General features: G+C 40.7%; 1 protein-coding gene across 2 annotated transcripts in view; it reads right to left on the reverse strand.

Annotated features, from left to right (window-relative positions):
• The window catches only part of LOC114449676 (disks large-associated protein 1-like), a 30,200-nt gene extending 14,561 nt beyond the window's left edge, over positions 1-15,639 (reverse strand). For both annotated transcript variants that reach the window (XM_028427494.1, XM_028427495.1), the window contains exons 1-4: positions 14,224-15,639; positions 7,365-7,579; positions 5,412-5,607; positions 2,793-3,075 (exon numbers count right to left, since the gene is read on the reverse strand). In XM_028427494.1, the coding sequence (XP_028283295.1) occupies positions 2,793-3,075; positions 5,412-5,607; positions 7,365-7,579; positions 14,224-15,639 (2,110 nt within the window). The remainder of the gene's footprint in view (positions 1-2,792; positions 3,076-5,411; positions 5,608-7,364; positions 7,580-14,223) is intronic.
• Between the last annotated feature and the right edge of the window lie 8,373 nt (positions 15,640-24,012).

Below are 24,012 nucleotides of genomic sequence, written 5' to 3' on the forward strand. Positions count from 1 at the left end.
TTTAAAGTTACAATTTGCTTTAACATCTGGTCTCTCAACTGGATATGCTTGGACAATTCTGTTCCTCATTCCTGTCTGATTTGTTAAGGCAGGGTGATTAGTTAGAAGATGAGCTTGAACTGAAGACATTAATAACCATCCTATGATTAAGATTGATGTTTTTTATTCTAGAATTGCAGGCATTTTGCTAGCTGTAGTTGGCATGTAGTAGTAGTTGTTCAGTAGCCATGGCAGCCCAGTACATCTTCCTGTGCACAGCAGTCTTGGAGTGATGTAGACAAAGCTAAACTAAATGTTTTACACTTGGAAGTGTTTACAGTTCTGACTGAAAAATTGGAAGAAAAGGAAGGTCTAAGGCATTCTTTCTATATATTTTAGCACTGTAGTTGTACACAGTGTACAGTACATCTGGATATTCACAGCTCATTCTGCTCATTCTCTTTTTTTTCATGTACTACATGTATGTAGACACAATATGGTCTGGATAATATCCTAAAATGTGACAAAGCCGTTGAGGGGACCATCTACTGTACTGTGTGACTGCAACTGAAAATGACACACGTGTGTGTGTGTGTCCGTGAATCCTCTTGGTTAACTATGCAAGAACTCCCGGAGGAGCATTAAATGTAGGTCATCTCCAGTTGAGCACTTTGAAAATAAAGACAATCCTAATACCAAACAGCCGCCATTAAGTCCCCTGTGGCATTCACTCTGGCATGTTCTCATCTGAATACCACGCATGAGGACAGACTTTTTTTTGGCTTCTACAAGATTATCATTGTGATATTTCTGGTTCATTGTTGCCTCAGTACTAGATTGCACAACAGCATGAACAGCTCTGTTATGCATGTAACTGCATCCTGAAGTGTTTTATAATTCTTCTGTCTGCTCTGTGTGTAACTGCATGATGTGGTAAGATGCCTCTGAGCACACCAGATAGTAGATAAACCAGTGTAAACATGGAGAAAGCTGCTGAACTAAACCATCCAAGCTCTTCTAAACATGTGTAGTATGGTGTTTTATGACAATGGTGCAATCAACAAATTGTTCAATGTGCTGTATTACCACATTTGGAGTGTAGTATAGGCTATATAATTATTAATCTAGCTATCAATAATTTAAAAAAGTTACGTTTTATCTAAAGTGAATCTCTGCAGTAAGCTGTTTATCTAACGTAATCCAACAAACTGTGCAGAGAGAAACAATATTCAGAATCCAGTACAAAATGCTGACAATACTTTTCTCTAGAATAAACTATTGCAGAGATTACAGTAGCAAAGTGCCACAGGAATGGGATGCAACTATGGAATGTGATGTGATGTAACTAACAGAGTATCTCATGAGACTATGCAGAAAGAAGTCACTTGAAAATGGAGGTCAGATAATTGTCAGCTTTCCTGGGAGAACCGCTGAGCTGATTTGTTTTATCACATTATCACACATATGAATAGTACTGCCACACTAAAGCAGCAGCATGGTTGTTACTCACAGTGCACCAGCCAGCCAGTAATCATACAAGCAAAGAGGGGGATGTGAGAAACCAGGAGAAGTGAGAATTGAGTAATAATTTGCATCCTATAGTCTTGTGAGACCATACAGATGTAGCTTTTATAAATATTCCAAATGTGCCACTACCGTGGGATAGGTAACCTCAGCAACACTTTACAAAGATTGCTTCACCAGATGACATGATACATTATGTCAAACTATGTGAATTTCATCCAGAAATAAAAAGAAAATAAGAAAACTACAGAAGTTTAGACAGACATCAGGAACTGTCTGTTGTCTCCTCCTGCTGATGATGTGGACTCACAGTCTGCAGGGGGACTGCGCTGTCTGTCTGTAGTTTTGACATGACAAACTACGCAAGCTAACTAACTAGCCTGCTGTGCTAATATAACATATATGGTGAGAGATAGGACTATATAAAATGTTGTGATGCATCTTATTAGCTTATTAACTCCAAGACAAAGCAGAAAGAGAGAAACAACAGAATACTATATATGAATAAATGACCCTGATTATAAGATGACTGCCCATGATTTTATTTCAATATTGCATATTTTTGAATATTTTAAAATGATAATGATTTCTGCGATGTAGAACAGAACAGAACAGAACAGAACTACTTTATTTTTTCCAAGCTGGGAAATTTCGCTATATGTACTGCTAACCCATTATGCTGCATTATGCTGCTAGTTATAGGTAGCCTTTCTTTTCTTTTAGCTATGTAGTGACTGACATCTGTTCTTTAAAACAGCCTTTTTAAGGACTGTGGTTTTTCATTTCTTTGAATGTTGTGTGTTTGCCTTCTGATATTACTCTCTGTCGCACCTTATTTCTTGGCACCCTGGGAGTTGCTCTCGCCATAAGCTTAGAGTTTGCATCATACCTTCTGGTGCCACATATTGTTGCGATATACTAGTCCAGACCCCGAAGATAACCACAACATTTTTTTTCAAAAAAAAAAAAAATCAAGAAAGTTTTCTACTAGCTTAACTTAGCTCTGTAGAACAGATTGGACTGTTATAAAATATCTTTGGCTGATAATTTGCAAATTATAAACTAGGCAATTTACACAGCAGATCATCGTCTTGTGTTTCAGCTGTAACTATGTACATGACATCTACAACACATATGCAACACAACAACTGTAAGTCAATGACTACCATTCTCAAACACAGAAACATGAGCAACAAGATACTAACTGCATTAATCATACTCAAGTGTTCAATCCATAGTCTCTTGAGATAAGAACTCTGCTCCAGAAGCATGAAAAGTTTCTTCCCTACCTGTGCTGCTCTGAATTGTCCTGACAGTGGTGGCAGATGTTCGTGGTGGGGACGATGGAAGCAGGAGCAGTGGCCTCCCTCCCTCTCCTTCCTCATCCCCAGAACAACCCTGGTCAATCGCCCTCACATAGCTGTGGCTCCGCATCCGGAAACATCCCGGCATAGGCAGGGTGTCCATTGTGTCCATGCTGTCCATGGCTGCCTCCATGGCTTGAGCCTGCATCTCACTGTAGACCTGCTCACATACCTGTTCGATCTGCCCATTCACTTCCACCTCACTCAGCTGCAGGAGAAGAAGACAGCTGATGAGGAGCAAGCAGAGGACTGGGCACATAGGAAAGCAAAAGCATGTGTTGTATTAGATTTGTATTGTTTGGTAAGCTCCAAACTGGCTTGCTGTCATTACTTAAGGAACTGTGGAAATTAGGCCTGAATTGATGAGGATGCTATTTCAGCAGTTTATTCAAATGCAGCTTGCCAGCAAAAGCAATATTCTGTTCTCTGGGATGCAGCATGCTTCGGGCGAATCCTTCAAAGGATATCGCAGGGTTTAATGATGTTTCTCTTTACAGTACAACGGACTCTACAGATAAACTCTAATGGCCAAAGGCTAAACTTTTTAATGCTAGTATCTACTGTAGGTTGCTAGACAACATGGCCAGCATAATAAACATTCTTCCACAGAGTAGTTGGTCCCATTTAACAAACATTCTTTCAAGGTCTACAAAGGTCTCTGTAGGCCTCTGAATACTGCATCCTTTGAAGGACTTCTGAACAGCTACAGTGTTGGGACAGAGACAGGACCATGTTACTGTGTTAACAGCCTGAACCTCAAGCTGTTTTTGGGTGTTTTCTTTCATCACTCCACACAAGCCTGCAGATCATTTTACCATGTGGCTGCCAGTTACAAGTAAGGCTGACTACACATTAGAGGACTTTCAATTCAGAGACAGAGACGGAAACCCATGACAGTCTTTAAATTTTGCCTGTTTTTAGGGTTAATTTCTATACTGGGTTCCATGGATAGAGCCATGCAGAGAAGGAATGGATAATAGAGGTCATTTAGTATGGTAATGGTGATTAGGGACGGGGTCAGGATAAGAATACAAGGTAAGGTTAAGGTAGGAAATGAAGGCTTTTTGGGCACGGCTTTATTCACTTAAACAGAAGCCAAAAAATTAATTTATTACAGAGACAGTAGGAAGGAGGCACTCACAACTGCCACAGCAAAGGTAAGAAAAAAAGCTTTAAGTTATCAAAAAGCGGAAACGTATCTTACCTCAAAACATGATTGACATCATTTGCATTATAATAGTTGATGCTTTCTGGTTATTTTGTATTTTTACTGTCAACATCTTCCACAAAACACTCTCTTTATACTGCCTTGTATTTGGATTTATTTTATATATCATTACATTTCTTTGCTCGCCAATGCATAGTTCAAATCTGAGGTTTTTTCCAAGTCCAAGTCAAGTCTCAAGTCTTTGTAGTCAAGTCCAAGTCAAGTCTCAAGTCTTTGTAGTCAAGTCTAAACGAAGTCTTAAGTCTTTGAGGGCAAGTCCAAGTCAAGTCTCAAGTCTCAAGAATATTCTCTCATTAGATTGAAAGCATTCTGCACCATTATCAATAACCTGCTCATTTTGGTTTTCCTTCAATAGTCTATTGGCTTCAGGCATTGCGCTTGCAGATGAGGAGTGGGCAAATGAGAGGGAGAGAGAGAGAGTTCAGCGGAGTTGAATGAACAGAATGATAGTTCTATCGTAAAATCATGTTGGGGGAACATGGAATCAGTTTGTGGTAGTGGGTGAAGTGGTCTATGTATCGGACCCACTAAATAAACATTGCTCACAATTCACAACACCCAAGTCCAAGTCAAGTCTCAAGTGATTTTAAGTCATATTGTTTTATTGTTTTGTTCGACTGTTTGATTTTATGGATTTCTTTGGTTTTTCTTATTTCATTATTTTTAGGTTGTACTTCCATTTCCTCAATGTCTCCTCACATTGCATAACTTGCTGTAATGACGGAATGTCCTTGGTCTGTATATTTTATCCTGTTCTTAGTGTGTATGTAAGTGTGTATGTGCGTGGGTGCGTGTGTGTGGTGCGAATTCTGGGTGTGTGTGTTTGGGGGTCTTAACCTATTTTATTGCTGGAAAGCAGTTTGTGTTACAACACTCTGTATGAAAGATGCTATATAAATAAATTTGATTTGATGTTCAATGGTTTTATGGAAGCTGACTCAAATAGCACAAAACAACACATTGCAGATTAATTCATATTTAGTTCACTGATCAGTGTTTCTCACATCAAATATATTGACTGATTCAGAATGGCATAGGCATAGCAAGGAGTATCAAAAAGTATTTATATTTTTTTATAATTTTTGTGACACTGTGCAAGATACTTGTTGACAGAAAGAAAAATACAAAATAAATATAGGATATTGCCAGACTTGAAAAAAAAATCTTGAGCCTCAGCATTTCACAGGTGATACTGTAATGCAAATTATTTGAATGGAGGATATCTCTTCAAACAGTGGCAGGTCTCTCTGAGCCTTTGTGTATCTGTGATGGAATGACTCAATGGGGCATAAAAGGCAGCAGTACTGGCAACCAACCTGACTGATGGTGCTCATGGCCCTCATGTAGCTTTCATTGCGTGATCGGTATTGGGGTGAGGACAGCAGCGATTTGGGGTCGAGCAGGGTTTTGGGATCCAGGGTATCCAGGCTTCTATTGATTGAAACCTCACTCACCGCACGCAGGTAACTGTGGCTCCTGATCTGCAGCTTGGGGGAGTGCTCCGTCGAAATCCTGCCAGAGGAACAAAAGGTATGTGAACAGCCTTAAAACTGGTTAAATGCAGTAAGTTCAGCTGCCTTACTTGGCAATGTTATGTATGTGGATATGAGTGGATATGATACTTGGCTACCATGAGATATTAAATTTACACAACCCTTTTGTAAATGACTGTGGTCATGAAGAAGTAATATGTATATATAAGATGTGTGGGATTTTATTATACATACTATTATCCTCATTGCAGGTTTAAAACTTTCCCCACACACATTTTTAGGAGAACTCTGCTGTTTAGTATCACTGTAAAATCATTTGTAGTTTCACCCAGGTCTTTCTAAGCAGCAACAGTGTGATGACAAACACATCTGTATTTTATGGCAGACATGTTATTCTTTGACATCGTAGAGCAGATTGAAGCAAGGCGTCTGGACTTGTAGAGTTTCCAGTCCAGACGCCTTGCTTCAATCTTCTCTACGTATGATGACCTGGATGACTGAGAATCTTCATCAACATTCTTTGACATCATTTAAGAGGTGTACAGTAATTTTAAATTGTATTACTGATATGAAAAGGTTTTGACCGCAAGCTAAAAGCGTGATTTCCTATTTTACATGTCTATTTGCCATATGGACATAACAACGCAATATTGTCTACGAGGGAATAAACCATCATTCTGTGCTACTAAGAGGAGTTTCACAGCTTTATTGAAACAACTAGTAAGCTGGTAGCAAGTCCTGGGTCATTCCTAGGCTTCAGTCACATCAGTAGCTCGGTATTAGACTAAACTCCTTTAACAGAAATAGATATGACATGTTTCCTCATTGTACGCACACTAATAAAAAAACTCTTCACTATAGTCGTATCTCTACCCTAGGATCATTCTACCAGGGTTTACTTCAAACTTCCCTCTAAAGTCAGTGGTTTTCACAGAATTCATTTTTACTCAAGGTTAGGATTAGGTATGAAACATAACTGGTTCAGCTTAGGCATTAAAAACTGAGTAAGGTTGTACACAAGGTCTGTTGTTTACAAATCATGTTGACTGTCACAAAAATCATTCAAGTCTGTTTACACAAAACAATAAATTAAATTACATGACTTTTTCAAAACAATATGCTGCAGGAAATTCCAATAGAAATGCATTTACACTCCCTGTCACCAAAACAAAACTTGTGTCAATGTGCATGAAACAATGTATTTAAAACTACATGTTTCATATTATATGATGACATGGGGTTTGAATCGCACAGTGCTTTAGATGGATATCCAACTTGTGTCAGAATGTGTGCTTTGAAAAGAATGGAGGCCAGAGACAAAGTGAGCATAACACAAAGAACAGAGGCAACAGAAACAGCACTGCAGCCAGCCCTTCCACTGCTCGCTGTAATTATGCCTGCTATTTAGAGAGCAGTGAAAGCTTCATTAGACAAAGGTGATATTTCTGGCCTCCTGCTGGGGAGATTAAACCTCCGAGGCAGACAGCCCACCTTTAGCTGGAGCTTCAAGACTGTACATTCCTTCCACAGAGTTTTACTTAAATATGTAGGTCTTCAATGTCAGACCTGAATCTATCTATCTATCTATCTATCTATCTATCTATCTATCTATCTATCTATCTATCTATCTATCTATCTATCTATCTATCTATCTATCTAGCAAGGGAGAAAGAGAATTAAATAGCTGTATACTGAAAGTGATAAAGAAAGGGTCTTTGGATTAATGGTAAACCAAAATAGACAGTCTATACAAAATAAATACAGTCTAAGTCTTACTGTAATGTGGTCATCTCTGTCAGTGATGGCTGGGTGGCTTTCAGGTAGCTGGCCCGGCGTGCTTGAATCTTGGGTGAAGGTTTGGGACTCCCATCGGAGTCTCCACTGTCATCCTCAGCCATGGCTTTGACGTAGCTCCCACTCCTCATTCTTCGACAGGGGATATCGTCCTCTTTCCCGAGGGGAGAGAAGCCGCTCCATTCATCCTGAGGTACCTGATGACAGGGCGAAGAGGATACAGACACACTGTCAGGATGGTCTGCTCCACTGCTGTCTGAGTCCCAGCCACCAAACTGGCTAACTAAACTGTCCTGGTGATACATGGAATCTACACCAACATAGCTAGCATACAATGCAACAACAACTGCAAGAAAGACAGACTGATGGCTAGCATTTTTCTTGATCCATCCCTCTCTCACACACATACATCCATACACACTGCAGTCTGTTAGCTAATTAGCGCAGAATGGTACGTGTAGGGGCTGCTCTGAAATTTCTCTCTGGCTAATTCATGCATCTGCTTTCCAGGAGTCACATTAGTTCATACACACAAACTGTGCAATCTGTCTTTATACATGCTTGACCAGAGGGTTTGCTTGTTAGGTGAGAAAGACATATATTTACTAGTCATTAAAACTACTTGGTCAGGTTTAGTCATTAAAACTACTTGGCTGTGTTTTGACATTTGACATAATACTTTACATGGAGGTTCATGTATGTGACAGGGGAGTGAGAATCCCCCACCGCCAGGTGGTACAAAGGTTTGTATAGACAGCTGTTTAACAATATAATACCTATTTGCTACATACTTTACAATATCTATTGTAAAGTAATAAAACAGCAGTGAAGGGATCCAGGATATATGGTGATATTGCAATGTCTAATACTCAGGTCTGAGACTGAAAGAAATGATTTGTTTTTTCCTGATTAAAGCTGCATAAATAAACTGCCATAGGCTTAATGTAGTGAATGATTACATGATAATGTACCACACTGGCAACTAACTACTATTAGTGCATTGTTTTTGTCAGCCCTCATTAACATTTCACATTAGAACAAAACAATAAACTGTAATAGTTCTACCAATAATTCCTCATCTGTGTTGGAGTAAGTAGATTATACCCATAAAATAATGCTTACAAAATCATGTGGCTAGCATATCAACTCATAACAGTGTGAAATACCCCCTCCTACAAGAGTAATGTTCCTGTAAACTACACTGTATTGCTTCAAAGAAGGGGTAATGTGCCATGGCTAAGCCATTCTTTCTCATTCTCATTTAAATACTTTGATACTAAAAAGTTGGACTATTGCATGGCTTTACACAGTGACATCACTGTTAGTAACACAACATTGTAGCTATGGCTAATTTTGGCTTAAAGGGGTGGTGTCAGATTTACTAGACTTCTTTGTCCTTCCAGATAACAGCAGTTATTTCTCCACAGAGGTGCTTTGTTTATCGGAAATATGGCAAATGTCATGATTGACCCATTATAGTCGAGTACTTAATACACCAGTGTAATAATAGATGTTAATGCTTTCAGACTAATGTGACATCTAATGCAGTTTTTAGTATGTGAGGTGAAAATGTCATTATGTACTCACTTACAGATTGATCCTAGTCTTATTCCAAAGTGCTTGTTGCAACATCAGTTCTTTGCTAGTTTCTATGCTGATAAATAAGAAGGCAAACCATGGCAGCTCCTGCTTTTTACTTCCACAAACCCCTGCATGGTCTCATCTACATTAAAGCTTCATCTAATACAAGTACAGTGTGTTCAGAAGCAGTGCAACTGATATGAGTATATAGCTGATACATAGAGTAACTAATTAATTTCATTAAATACACCTTTTAAGTGCCAGCTGAAGCCAGTCCAGTGTCAAACTTATGAGCATTTGCCGCCCTCAGACTGGAGGCCAGAGTGTGAGAATTTGACAGACAATAACAGAGACAGCAGGAGAATTGCACCACTACTCTGACTAATTATATATGAATCACCAAGGGAAAGAGGCTGAGCAGATCTGCTGGGCTGAATCTACCTCGCTCTCTCTCTCTCTCTCTGTATGTGTGTGACGTCAAATAGACACAAATGAGCAGTTTGGCTATAAAAAGAGAATGCGGGGAAAGGACCAGCTGCAGTAGCATCAGCAGTGCCTCTCACCCACGCACAGGCCTCACATCCACTGCAGCTCCACACTCACTTTACTGTTCTAGCATTGCTGCTGTCTGCACCTCACACTGTCATTATTACAGAGGCTGTATGTTAGAGATTTTATGCAGTACAATGCAACCACTAATCTATGTGTCCATTTATGTTTGAAGAATTAAGTGCATGTGACATTTACTGTGTATACACTATGTCTTAAGCATCAACTGTGGATTATTCACTACAGAATGTAGTTTCCTTGGCAACACCATCTTGATGGCTTAAGGCGGCAGCATTATAAAATAGGTAGTGTAACAGTCCAGCCAGCAGCCATGCTGGGGAGATGCTGAAGACAATAATAATAATTAGCAAATTTAACATATGGAGCCAAGGGGAGTGTGTCCTAATGACATGACAGATAAAGCCAATCTGACGTTACTGCTATTAATCACACTCACTTAAAAAGACAATGTACTTTTTCCTCAGCTGTCAATTTCAGTGTTTTTTGTTACATGTTTTTGTGCTTCATGTTTATAGTATTTTAGAAGTTTTGTAAATAATCTCCCCCTAATAATATTGTCTCCAACTGTAGGTTAGGATACACTCCCTTTAATTTGCTGGATTCATGTATATCAATTTTAATACCCTAATTCAATATAAACCACAACATCAATACAAAAACTGAACAAAGAACTGAATTTTATTTAGTTAGTATTTTAGTTAGTTTTGTTCAGTTTTGTACATATAGGCTGAACAAAACCTTTCTGCGTTCACTTCTGTCCTGAAATGATTCTCTTTTTTAATTTAATCAATGCCTGTATCACACTACCATTAATGTTACAGTTTGTTTACTTCTTCCTACTGGAAGGCCTACTGGATCCTAAAAACACTTTTTTAATGATTAAAAAAAAACTTTGTTTGTTTGTGTGTTGTGTACTATCAGTATTATTATGAGGCAGCCTACAGGATATTTTTCACCAGACGGTTAGTCTTCAGGGAATTCAGATTTTTCTCTCACTACATAAATATGTATCGAGTTTTTGGGAATGCTTACTCTTATGTTGGTAATTGTGATGTACCACATAATGTGACCACTCAGCAACTCAATCACTCATACACAATAACTCTCAATATTTGCATGTTTAGATAACAAACAACAACACAAGCAGGTGCTGGGGAGGCTATTTAACTTTACTGGTTACTATACACTGGAACCTGAGGGTTGAATATACTTCATTGCATTCCTACATCACCTGGACTCTGGATTCACTAAGGAGTCGTTGAATTAAAGAAATTGTACACAATTGATAGAATAGTGTTGCTTTTTCAAATAAACTATCTTTGGCTGTGTATTTTATTTTATGTTTTTAAGAATGCACCTCAAACCCAACGATGGGGTTCTGATATACAAGCAGTTATATTAAACAATCAGGAACCAGAGCTTTTAGCTGAGTTTATTTGGTTGGCAATAGTAAAAAAAAAAGATTCTGAGAAAAGCGGAGCACAGCAGAAAAAGTTTTTTTTCTTTTTAAATTTAGGGTATTTAGAGTTTTTATTTAGTGGTAGCATCAATGCGTGACTGCCAGGCTCTACTTTATGTCAATTATCTAGTTAAATGCCTTCCCAACATCTTAGCTCAACACAGCACTTCAAAGAACAACACAGCAAAGCAAAAAACAATCAGGACAAAGTGAGAAAAGGTAAGGTAACTGGTACAGAGGCAGAGAGGTAGGTACTACTAAATTAAAAATGAGGTCTACAAACAGGAAAGGATGTCGTTCTTCATGAGTTCATGTCATTACCTAGCATTCAGAGAGTAAGGCTGCTACTGGCTCTGCACTTACTTCTCTCTTCAACTCAAAAGGAGGAAAGAGGAGGAAGAGAAGGAAGAGGGAGGCTTTCCAAACCAAGAGGAAGTAAAGGAAGTGGGGTTGGTGAGGTAGCAAGATGCTGGGTGGATAACAAGAGTGAGGGTGAGTTAGTTGAGTGGAGGAGAGGCAGAGGTGAGTGGGGGGGAGGGGGTTGGTGGAGAAGAGAGGGCAGGTAGCAGTGAAATTCTTGGGAAATCAGAATAATAGGCTGGTGGTAGGGAGCAATGTTCCGCTCAGGATGTGGGCACACTACAACATTTTCAACATTGTCTGACTCAAATCAAGGGCCCTGCCAAGAATTAGGGTACATTTTCTTACAGCGGTACTACTGGTCAAAATCAAAGCTTATTGCAAGGTAGCTAAATGTTTGGGTTGTCAATTGTCACTCAGCATCCATTTTAGTCTTCCAGGCTGGCAACATGTCCTGGCAGGTAACCCTAACCCTCGTATGTTTCCAGATAAGTTAATTTTATGGAGAACTACAAGGCCAAATATGCTTCACTCACCTGAACATTATCATCTACTGAGATTTGTCAAATACAGCTTTCAGATATTTTATTTTAAAAATCAATCTTTTTGTTTTAATTTTTTCGATATATATATTCAGCCTATATGTACACTTTTGTACATATAGGCTGAACAAAACCTTTCTGCTTTCACTTCTGTCCTGAAATGATTCTCTTTTTTAATTTAATCAATGCCTGTATCACACTACCATTAATGTTACATTTTGTTTACTTCTTCCTACTGGAAGGCCTACTGGATCCTAAAAACGCTTTTTTAATGATTAAAAAAAAAACTTTGTTTGTTTGTGTGTTGTGTACTATCAGTATTATTATGAGGCAGCCTACAGGATATTTTTCACCAGACGGTTAGTCTTCAGGGAATTCAGATTTTTCTCTCACTACATAAATATGTATTTAAAAAATGTATTTTAAATTTTGTTCATCCGTTTTACCTGTTAATAGATAAGAGCAAAGTAAGAAATTGGTGCAGTAATTGTTTTTACATTTAGATTATAAGGAACAGTTAAGTCAAAACTGCAGAAGTGTCTTACACCTGACTGTGTAAGCCAGTATTGATTGCAAGATCTAAATACAAGATCTAATTTTAATTTTATTATAATCCTTGCTTGCTGAAGTCAAGCTAAAGTGTGTTTTTTGTTTGGGACACACAAATATTGAAGAGGTAAATTAAAAATGTTGATGAAGATTCTCAGTCATCCAGGTCATCATACGTAGAGAAGATTGAAGCAAGGCGTCTGGACTTGTAGAGTTTTCTTGAAGACGTTTCGCTGCTCATCCAAGCAGCTTCATCAGTTCTAACTGTTTGGTGGGGAAACATGGTGCTATTGTTTTTAAGTTTTTTTAAGTTTTTTTTTTACCCAGACCCACCCACCCACATAGGTCTGTAACCACATATAAACCATGTTTCCCCACCAAACAGTTAGAACTGATGAAGCTGCTTGGATGAGCAGCGAAACGTCTTCTAGAAAACTCTACAAGTCCAGACGCCTTGCTTCAATCTTCTCTACGTAAATTAAAAATATTTTTCATATACTCACATTTATGTATTAACTCTGTTAAGCTGTGCTCTTTCAGGACTATTTTATTAACAGATAAAAAAGCGTTATTTTCACTAGATTCACCAAATGTCTATCTTGTGATTCAGTTAAAAAACAGTTAAAAATTTTGTCTTCTATAAAAGTTCACTCAATTACATCACTGGTACAATGCCAGATCTTATCTACATTTCTCACACAAAAATCCTGCTCTAATTCGTATCTCATGTATTGGGTCTATTACCACTTGTAGTGTGCCCCCAGCCTTAGCCAATGATGTCCACATATACTTTGTAAACATATAAATCCAAACATGTCAGCCCAACCAAACACTACAGTGAAAATCAGCAGGCCTATGATCCGCATGAGCCCTCTCAAACTAGGAAACTAATATTGGATTAGATTTCAGAACATGCAGAGCTGCACTTATAAAAAAGCAATTTATAAATAAAACAAAAATTATGCAAAGTAGGCCCCTGCTGAATAGACAGCTGCACCAACCTAGAAAGAAAGTTGTGGTCAATATGGAGCTATGAGGAATCCATGCTGTTGACCTCCCCTCCACAGAAATTTAGGTCCCCTGACAACCCCTGGGCAACAATAGCAGTCTGCCTACTGTCATTTACCCTAGGAGTGAACTTCTCTCATACTTCCAATTCCATCTAAAAAATATAAAATAAATCTGCTGGGCAACAGCAAAATATCCACTGAAAACCACAGCAACAACCTGAATAATAGGAACAGACAGACCTTGCAGCACCTCATCTCAACTCATGCTAAAGAAAGTGCCAGCTTGTCTTGTACAAGTAGGAGCATCCAGCTGTTTAGGCTGATTTAAATCTCTTAGCTTATTTGGATTTATTATTTAGACAATTTTTAGCAGTCATAAATTGTTCAGTATCTTGTCTCGCTGCCCCACCTGTGACTTACCCAGATTTTTTCTTTTATTTGAACAATCAATACATCTACATTTGTCCTGCTTTTCCTAAACAACTATCTTACTAACTGAATATGAATCATTTTTTAGGACTGATTGACAGAATTCACCAAAACTTGCAGGGCAGCTCTCCTCTTTTGTAATGGATTGTAGTAAATGATCTTCCCTTTTTAGACTGAAACTCTAGGCTGTAGTGTTTGGTAGGACTGAAAACCCAGTCAGGACCGGACACCACTGACTTAAAGGAAACATTGGTGAGAAAAGTAAGTTGTGGAAAAAAGTGTCACAGAGGGGAGAGGGGTGAGAGACTGGATTTGAATGGGAGGTGGGGAGTATTATTTACCTGTAAGAAATGGCAAGAGCGCTCCTGCTGCTGACTGCCCTTAGATTTGACTAGAGCTCTATCTAGGTTTAGGTTACCGGATCCTGCGCTGGCTCGAAGCTGGTTGTGGCTGCTGTTGTTGGTGTAGACCTCTCGGGCCCTGCTCACCGTTAGGCTTGACGACCACGCCCCTTTCTTCACAAGGGGCCCGTCCACATGACCCAGTGGCAGCAAGGGGCCACTTCCTCCACCGATACCGCCAGCGCTGTTATTGCTGCTACCACTAACTGGCACACATGCCGACGATGCTGCATACTTCACATCGTTGTTGCTCCGGGAGGCTTTGAGTGCAGAATGGTGGTGTGTGTGGCCATGGTGTGCATGGGTGTGTGTGTGCTCATTGAGTGTGCCATATGGGTCCATCATGAAGTACTGCTGGGACTGCGAGGAGGAGAGACTGGGGAGGGGAGTCTGGGGGAACTTGTCAGGGTTGTTGCCGGGGTACCGGCCCATTGTCATGGCAATTGGTGAGGGGGAAATGGAGGGACAAGGTGAGGGTGGAGGTTGGTGGTGGTGGGGGTGGTAGAGACACAGCTCCCGTTCCAGGTTGTCATCTGAGCTCCAATATCCGGAGCCCGGAGCAGATGCTGAGCCGTGGAGCTGGTGGTGGTGGTGGTGGTGGCTGCGATGCTTGGGCTCTGCTGATCGACAGCGTTCACGGCTCTTGCTGCGTTTCCGGTGGCGCACTCCCACTGGTGGAGTTTCACCTTCTGGGCTGGCCCTTGAACCACCACCACCACCTCCTCCACCACCACCACCACCACCATTAACACTCCCATTATTGGCCCCCTTGGAGGACTGTGTGTGATGTGGCCCCTCCAATGAATGCGACTTGGTGAAGAGTTTCTGGACTGAATGGACCAGATGGCGAATTCTCCCTGGACTGTCATTATTGTTGTTGTTGGCCCCCATCCCCCCACTTTGGGCCTGTACTCCTCGTTTGTACTGCAGTGTATGGTAGCCATCTCTGGAAAATGATGGCTGACGCTCAAACGGGTCCGCAAAGTTTGCTGGTACCCGAGTGGGTGTTTTACCCCCATAGCCTACTCCACCTCCTCCACCTCCTCCTACTCCTCCTACATATGGTACCATGGCCATGCACTCATCCTTTACCTCAGGATGGTGAGATGAGGAGGTGGAGTGGCACCTCCTTGGAAAGGTTCCATATGGGACGATGCTGTTGCTGTCAGAGGGGTACGAGGAACGCTGAGCATTGTAGTAGGGCAACTCAGCAGGATGTGGCATGGGAATGGGCACAGGCATGTCCATTTGGCTAATCAAATATGGCTTGCGGTCAACATGGTGACCCAGTGGATCATATGATGGTTCGTAGGAAACCACATGATGGTGACTCCGACTACTGGAAAGGCCTTTCATGACGGGAGGAAAGATGAGTGAATGAAAAGAGGAATGATGTGGATGAAAAATGCCAAGCAGGCCTGTGGTCAGAGGAGGGATGCAGAAGACTGTCCCTGAGAGAAGAGCTGCAGACTCTGAAAGACAGAGGGGGAAGCAAGAAAACATCAGTTAAAAATCAGTTAATTCAAGCAATGTACAACATTGTTAAGAGTACTGAGTGAGAATGTAATACACCTTTGGTATATATTAGTGTTGGAAGGTTAAAACTTCTCAACTTTTAAACTTTTAATTGTAGTATATAATGCTGCGCACTGATATAGTTCGGGTGGGTGAGATGTGCACCGTAATATGCTTTAATAATGGCCCTAGTTGGGAAACATTGTGTGTTGCTATGGTGCTTGGACGTTGGGCTGTGAATAAAGGACATGAACGGAGAGCCGCTGGCTGACCTTTATTTGGGGACTCCACGGTCAAGATAAGCAATTATTACAAAATGTCAGAAGTCGGTCTAATTAGTTATCTTGCCTAAAGTAATTAAACGCTAGAGGTTTCCTCGCAGAGGAAGCTGACGCTTAACAGGTAACAGTGACGACAGGAGAGCATTAGCTGAGAAAAAAGCTTGCTAACAATGGAACAGTTCGAACTGACGTAGCCACTGGTATTAACAGGCAACCTGGGAGAAAATTGGCGACGATGGGAACAGCTCTTCCAGATATACATGACCATAAGTGGTGCGGAGGATATTGATGAAAAGATCAAAGTGGGTATTATATTGCATGCACCAGGTGAAGAGGTACTGGAGCTATTTAAAACAGTGTTGATCGGGATGACGATAGTAATAACACAGTCAATGGAATAATAACATCTTCAGAGCATACTGTCTGCCTAAGAAAAACACAGTATTCATCAGAACATATCAGTTCTGTGCCCATCCTATGGTGGAAAACATATCAGAGAAATATGTGACAGAACAGAGGCAGAAAAAGACTGTAAATTTGGCACTTTAGAAAATGACATGATCAGAGACATGATTGTCTTCAGTTTGAGCGACCAGCAGAGACTTTTGAGAGAACCTAATCTTACATTGGAGAAAGTCATTTATACATGTCGTGTTGCTGATACAGTGAAGGCTCAGATACAAGCAATGGGTGCATCTAAACAGGAAAGAGTTGTGCATACACAGAATAAAATAAAGCAGCTGCCTCCACAGTGCACTCATAGCAAAGAACAAAGCAATATATATAATATATATATACACACACATTTTGCTATATTTAGCAGAAGCTAATAGCAACCAACTGTAACAGGCTGTTGTGTATCCAGAGGCCTGATCATATCGATCTCCACATATGTCTACAGTAAAAGTGTTTCCAAGAGTGTCATCGTTATCCATTAAACACAACACAATGCTTCACCACCTGAAGGTTACATCAGCAACTTTGAGACAGCTGCTGAGCAAGGACAGTGTGTGCACAGACACGATGCTGCTGTAAAGAAAATGAAATCGGCCCTCACAAATGCACCAGTGCTCAAGTTGTTTGATCCATAGAAACAGCTTGTCATACAAGCCGATGCATTTAAGGACTGTCTAGGAGCATGTCTACTTCAACAAAAATAGCCAATAGCCTATGCATAAAGAATGCTGACAGAAGCTGAAAGATTTATGCTCGAATAGAAAAGGAGCTATTGGCCATTGTGTTTGCGGTCAGAAAGTTTCATCAGTATACATGTGGTGTGAGAGCTGATGTCCAATCAGCGCCAACGCAGAGGAAACAGATGTTTTTGTGGCTGTATCTCCCACATACTTCATCCTATGTTGATGAAACTTTACAGTCATGATGAACATCTGACTCTGCACGATATGATATGCTGATATACTAGAGTCACTGCGCCACCTACTGGCAGGAGGACCTGTCTTTTGTATATGTGTGTTTTGGTGTCCTCTTCAGCCCTGCAGACCACAGCTCGTGCCAGTAGCGGAGGAGAGAGGACGTGGGACGATAGGGGAGGCGGCGACTGCTGGTCCCATGTACCGCAAGGAGTGCGAGGGCCCATCATCACTGCTTGCAGCTTTAATTTCTTTTTGGAATTATACCATTTTAAATACCATTTTTATTGTCTTATTTTGAAAATATGCTGTGCACCTTTAAAATATTAAATATATAGGCCTATCTTTACCAATCTGGGTCAGAAAGGCGGACACTGCCTTCACCTTTAAGACTAGGCTTAAAACCTTTCTGCTTAGTAAAGTGTATAGTTAGCCTAAAACATAGTGTGTAGAGCTGATAGGTGACATTGACATGGCCTCAGCCACAGGTATAACAGGTATCATAGGGTAGATAAAATCAGCTGTCTTCCTCATAGTTTTGTGCCCCTCGCTTGCTCTCTCTCTCTCTCTCTCTCTCTCCTTGCAGGTCTCCAGACCTGCATGCTGACCCCTTAATATTCCTGTTGTCATTGACTTCACCAGCCTCTGCTGCTCATCTTTGTTTTAATTACTATTACTTACTAAAAAGTTAGAACTGATGAAGCTGCTTGGATGAGCAGCGAAACGTCTTTAAGAAAACATTACAAGTCCAGGCGCCTTGCTTCAATCTTCTCTACGTCTTGAATAATCCATTACTGTTACAAAACGTAATTACCTGCTTAGCCACTATCTTTTCTAGGACCTTAGCTAGGAATGGCAACTTTGAAATGGGTCTATAATGCTCAATCCTAATTGGGACCAGAGAAGGTTTTATCAAGAGTGGTTGGATTATGGGGGTTTTGAAGTCGTCTAGGCCTGTACCAGTTAAAAGATAACTATTGAATAAAACTGTATATATGGACTGACAGATCCATATATTTCTTGCATGGCATGATGTCTAGGGAGCAGTGGGACCTTACATTACATAAAATAGACTTGCGGCAGAATTCGACAAAATTCGGCAGAATTAGACAAAATTCGAATGCTAAAATACAACGCCCTTAATAGCCAATCTCCAATAAACCTCCAGGAACCTCCACTCCCATCATTCCCAAAAAACACTCCAATCCCAGAGTGGAGATCTGCTTGTAGTTCCCAGAATTCATAAAATAGAATGGGAGGAGGAACCTTTAGGTATCAGGCACCCATAATATGGAACCAGCTCCCAATTTGGGGTTGAGCCAGACACCACCTCCACCTTTGAGACCAGACTTAAAATCTTTCTGTTGACAAAGCCTATAACTAGAGTAAGCCATTGTCCAAAAACTTAAACAAAAAACAAGCAATGGTGTAATGGTGAATGTCAGGGTAAAGTGCAATCAATCTTCATGCCTAAGTACAGGTGATATTCAGTAAGAAATACACTCTAGAGAGTGTACAACATTATCCACTTTTATTACAGGTGAGCAGCCATGCTAGGCCACACGGTTGATGTATGCTGCTGTGTGTTTATGTATGTTACCTTTGTCTTACTTGAGCTTAACACAACATGACATCTCCACCAGTAGAATAGCCTCTAACAAGCTCAACTAAATCTCAGAGAGCTGAAATGCACACACACACACCTAGATATCAACATCCACTCTTCCTCTGCAGTTCCATAAGCAATCACCAAGAAGAGTGGGGTTTACATACTTTACTTTACTTTACATACTGTTTGAAAAAACACATTTTTTAAAATCCTTATTATTATTACCAGGCAGGATTTTGCAAGAACAGAGTAGTACTAGAGACAAATGTTGTTTCAAATTATTGTGAGATTCATAAGCATGTGATTGTAAAACAATCAAGGTATGCATTTGAGGTTAAACACACAAATTAAATAATAAAAACAAAAATCAAGAAACCTCTGAGTGTTTGTGTGTGTGTGTGTGTGGGGGGGGGGTGTCTAAGGAAATCACAGCTGACTGCTGGCCTACCAGAAACAACTTTATTATATAAGTGTCAGTTTAACACATCACAACTGGGTATTTGTGTACTAGTGTATTTAATAAGCACAGTTTGTCATTGCAATTTACAGGGATTACAGTTACTTATTTGTTTGTTATACCATTACCATCACTAGCAGTCATCTACTGTCAGGTTGCAGCTAAATTAATATATTTATATTTAAAAGATGTAATATTGATTCACTACTGTTGTCAAAAAATGACAAGCGTGGCCTCAGGGTATAGGCTACGTATATGTTCAGTGTCTAGACTTCTGTAATAAGTCGTGTAATTCAACCATAATTATTTTCTCCTCTTTGAATGTGTCCTTGGATTAAACACTAGATGTCTGTCCCATGGATAATAATGGGTAGGAAGTCCTGAATTACTATGTCTCACTGAAAAGACATTCTACTCACCACACTGTGTCTAAAAATACCACTGAGGGAGGAAGTGATTCACTTGAAATGGTGTGTTAGTGAAGTCAAACATTAATGCGTAACAACCTATATTACAGGCTTAAATAAGCAGCACTCGATTTCTTTGCACTGCAAGCATATGCAGAGTACATCATGATTATATCCAACATGACCCAATATAGCCAATAAAGACTTGAAAGGTCCAGTGTACAGGAGTAATGGTAATCTATTACTCGCTATAGTTCTCAATATAATAAACAGTCAGACCAGGATTGATGATGTTTGAGCAAGCCAATGACATCCCGCAAAAAATGTAGTCTGTAAGTGTTCATGGTGGGTTAAAGAAAAGAGCAAGATCATACCTGCTAAGCTGATCTGTCATTTTTATGGTCTTTTGTCCAATGGCATTTTATCATGTGAAAATATTTTTAAATAGGAAACAATTATTTTGAGAAGACAGTTAAATGGTTGATTACTTTCACTACTCACACTATGATTTTGTCTCACATACAGTGTTATGCAAAAGTGTGGGCACCCCTTAGGAAAATCACAGCATCAGTTTTTCACTTGCAGAGCTTTTGAAGCAGCAACTTCATTTTAATATATGTTATACCTAATGGAAACAGAAACATTTCAGTAGTGGAATAACTTTTATTGGCCCAACAGAAACATTTGTATGTGCATTTAAACAAAATAGGCATGTGCATTAATTTGGGCACCCTTTTGATCACATTCATTGACTGCTTGATTGGCTCGTTAGATCTTCAGTTACAAAGACAGGTGGAATCAATCATGAAAAAGCCTACTGCTGGCTGTGCTTGTCCTAGGTTCTTTCTTAGAGAGTGGAAACATGGGGCCTCTAAACAGCTCTCCACTGACCTAAAAACTAAGATAATTCATTATTATGAATTAGGAGAAGGATACAAGAAATTATCGGGAAGATTTCGTCTGTCTATCTCCACTGTCAGAAATGTAGTGCAGAAATGAAAGAGCACAGGAACAGTCACTTAAAGGAAAGATGTGGTAGACTGAAACAAATACAGGAAAGGCACAATTCAATTGAATTCACTTCAATTCAACTAATTTTATTTAAATCGCACTTTTTACAATCAGCATTGTCTCTAGGCGCTTTACAGAAACCCAGAGCCTGAACCCCCAAGCAAGCAGACAGTGGCAAGGAAAAACTCCCTGTTAACAGGAAGAAACCTTGAACAGGACCTGACACAAAACTACAAGGAAGACTGGACACACAGGTAATGACATAAAATAATCATTGTTCATGTCGATCATATGTCGGCCTGTAGGGGAGAGGAGGGGAGAAGAAGAAGAGAGAAGGTGGAGGAATAGAGGTGGTGTTGAGAAGGTGGGGGAACTGCTTGATGGATCATGTTTTTTTCCCCCGGCAGCATAGGCATAGAGCAGCTTAGCTATGATAACTTTTAAAGACTTAAGAGTTTAAAGATTACAAGTTAGTCAGCCTGTTCTATCTGTGGTTTGATATCAAGAAGTGACTGTAACTATACCTATCAGCCCTACACACTTTGTTTGAGGCTAACTATGTGCTTTACTAAACAGAGAGGTTTTAAGTCTAGTCTTAAAGGTGGAGGTGGTGTCTGCCTCTTGGATCCAGATTGGTAACTGGTTCCAGTAGCGGTGCCTGATAGCTAAAGGCTCATCCTCCCATTTTACTTTTATGAATTCTAGGAACTACAAGTAAACCTGCACTCTGAGATCTGAGTGTTTTATTAGGAACATATGGTTCTATCAGGTCTTGCAGATATAATGGAGTTAGTCCATGTAGAGCCTTGCAGGTTAGAAGAAGGACTTTGAAGTCTATTCTGAATTTTACTGGGAGCCAGTGAAGAGAAGACAGGAGCGATATGATCCCTTTTGCTGATTCCTGTCATAACTCTAGCTGCTGTGTTCTGGATCAGCTGCAGGCCGTTAATGGAGTAATGTGGACATCCTGATAATATTTCCAAGAGTTTAAATCGAGGCAACTGGACTCAAGGATTGTTTTTTGAAGATGTTTTGCCACTCCCCCACACAGACGCATATCTTAATTCTCCAACATCATTTTCCTACACAATGGCAGCCTTGAATGATAAGTTTGGCCAACTACATCAGATTGCACTGAGGCGTATTGTTGCTTTACTGGACTCACCAGACATTAGGCGAGGGGATGTGGTTGCGAGAAGTCTGCACTCCAAGTACAGTCACTGGTGAAGATGTTGAGAACCCTTGGCTCTGAGGGAGGCGCAGAATTACAGTGCAGTACAGTTACATGTTGCTCGCTTGTTAAGCAAGCTACCACCTAAGCAGAGAGCTGAGTTTCGTCTCTGTATTTTCCAACGAGGTATCCAAACTCCCACCTTAACTGATCTGTCAGAGTGGCTGAAGTATGAGTCCTGGTCTAAGGATTCCGAAGGACAGTTAGCTGTGAAAGGGACTAAGGAAAAGTTAGCATTCACACGTGATGGTCCACAGGGTAACCGCCCCACTACTGTACTTCATGGGGGGAATGATACAGATAGGGAACCAGAAGCTCCAACAGCCGGGAACTCTTTTACGGTGAATAAGAGCAAGCCCTACTGTCCATACTGTAACGATGATGAGCACTCAGTGCAGCAGTGACCAGGCTTACCAAAGATCAGCTAATGGCTTGGATAAGAAGCAATATGACATGATGGTGTTGTGGCCTTGGAGATAGAATTAGGTTTTCTGCCACAGGTCACCTTTACAGTCTGCATAGAGAAGTACATATATTCTGGGATGCCTCTGAAGAAGCATATGGCTCGGTGGCATACCTTTGGTCCACTGACAGACATGGTGGAGTTCACCTCTCTTTCCTGATAGCTCGCTCCTGAGTCACTCCCAAGCGGTCGCACTCACTGCCCCGACTAGAACTTTGTGCTGCTCTTACCGGAGCCCAGCTCAAGCAGGTACTGAAAAGAGAACTCACATTCCACATCGACCAGATAATCCTGTGGTATGACTCGACAAGAGTGACGTGGTTGAAGTCTGAATCCTGCCGATTCAAGGTCTTTGTCTGCGCCCGTGTGGCTAAAATTCAGGAGCTGACCAATGGATGCGTATGGAGATATGTTGATTCAGCAAGGAACCCCACCGATGACATGACCAGAGGATTAGAGGGCTAAGAGAGCTGGTCAAGCACAACAGATGGAGTCATGGGCAATTCTTTTCACCTGCGGAGTTCAGTCTCATGGCCAGAAGATCCTATGCTTGATCAAGTACAAGATGGAGCAGAGCTGTGCAAGAGTGCCTTCTGTGGGGTCACCGTAGTTGACCTGCTGCTGAAGTTTCACCCTGCTGCTGAGGACTACTGCCATGCTGAGCGGTTGATCATCCAGAGAGCTCAGAGGGATTCTTTCCCACAAAAGTACAGTTTACTGAGAGTGGGCAAACCCATCTCAAGAAGCAGCCGACTTCTCACCTTGTCACTTGAAATGGATGAGAGTGGAGAGCTCATCCAGGTTGGAGGATGGCTGCGTCATACAGCAGATATAGAACCCACAGCCCTTCATCCAGTCATTCTAGACCTAAGCCATCCAGCAACTAAGCTTCTGATACAAGACTTCCAGCTCTGTCACCCCAACCCAGAATGTGTGTTTGCTGCTCTTTAGCTTTCTTTCTGGATCCTGCGGGGATGTAAAGCTGCCTGGCGTCACCAATACAGCTGTGCTGATTGTCAGCGAGGAGGGCTAAACCAGTGATACCAAAAATCACAGACCTGCCAGCATTCTGCTGGCGATGAGAAAAGAGGTGGGGGATCATATTCAAGTGCCTCACTACCTGGGAACTTGGATCTCCTTACTGCTATTGATACAGATGCCTTCTTGATGACACTCCGTCGGTTTATCGCCCGCACAGGTGCTGAGCTGTATTCTGACCAGGGTACAAACTTCAAGGGAGGAGACCAAGAACTCCAGGAGGCTTTCTCTTAGATATCTCCTGAATTTTATTTTTTTTTGTTTTTATTTTAGATACTTTAATAATCCCAGAGGGAAATTGTTTTAAGGCTGCTGCCAAGCAGTGTCATACAATGACCAGCAAGGCG

Source organism: Parambassis ranga, chromosome 17, assembly GCF_900634625.1.
Source record: "Parambassis ranga chromosome 17, fParRan2.1, whole genome shotgun sequence".
Classification (NCBI taxonomy): Eukaryota; Metazoa; Chordata; class Actinopteri; family Ambassidae; genus Parambassis; species Parambassis ranga.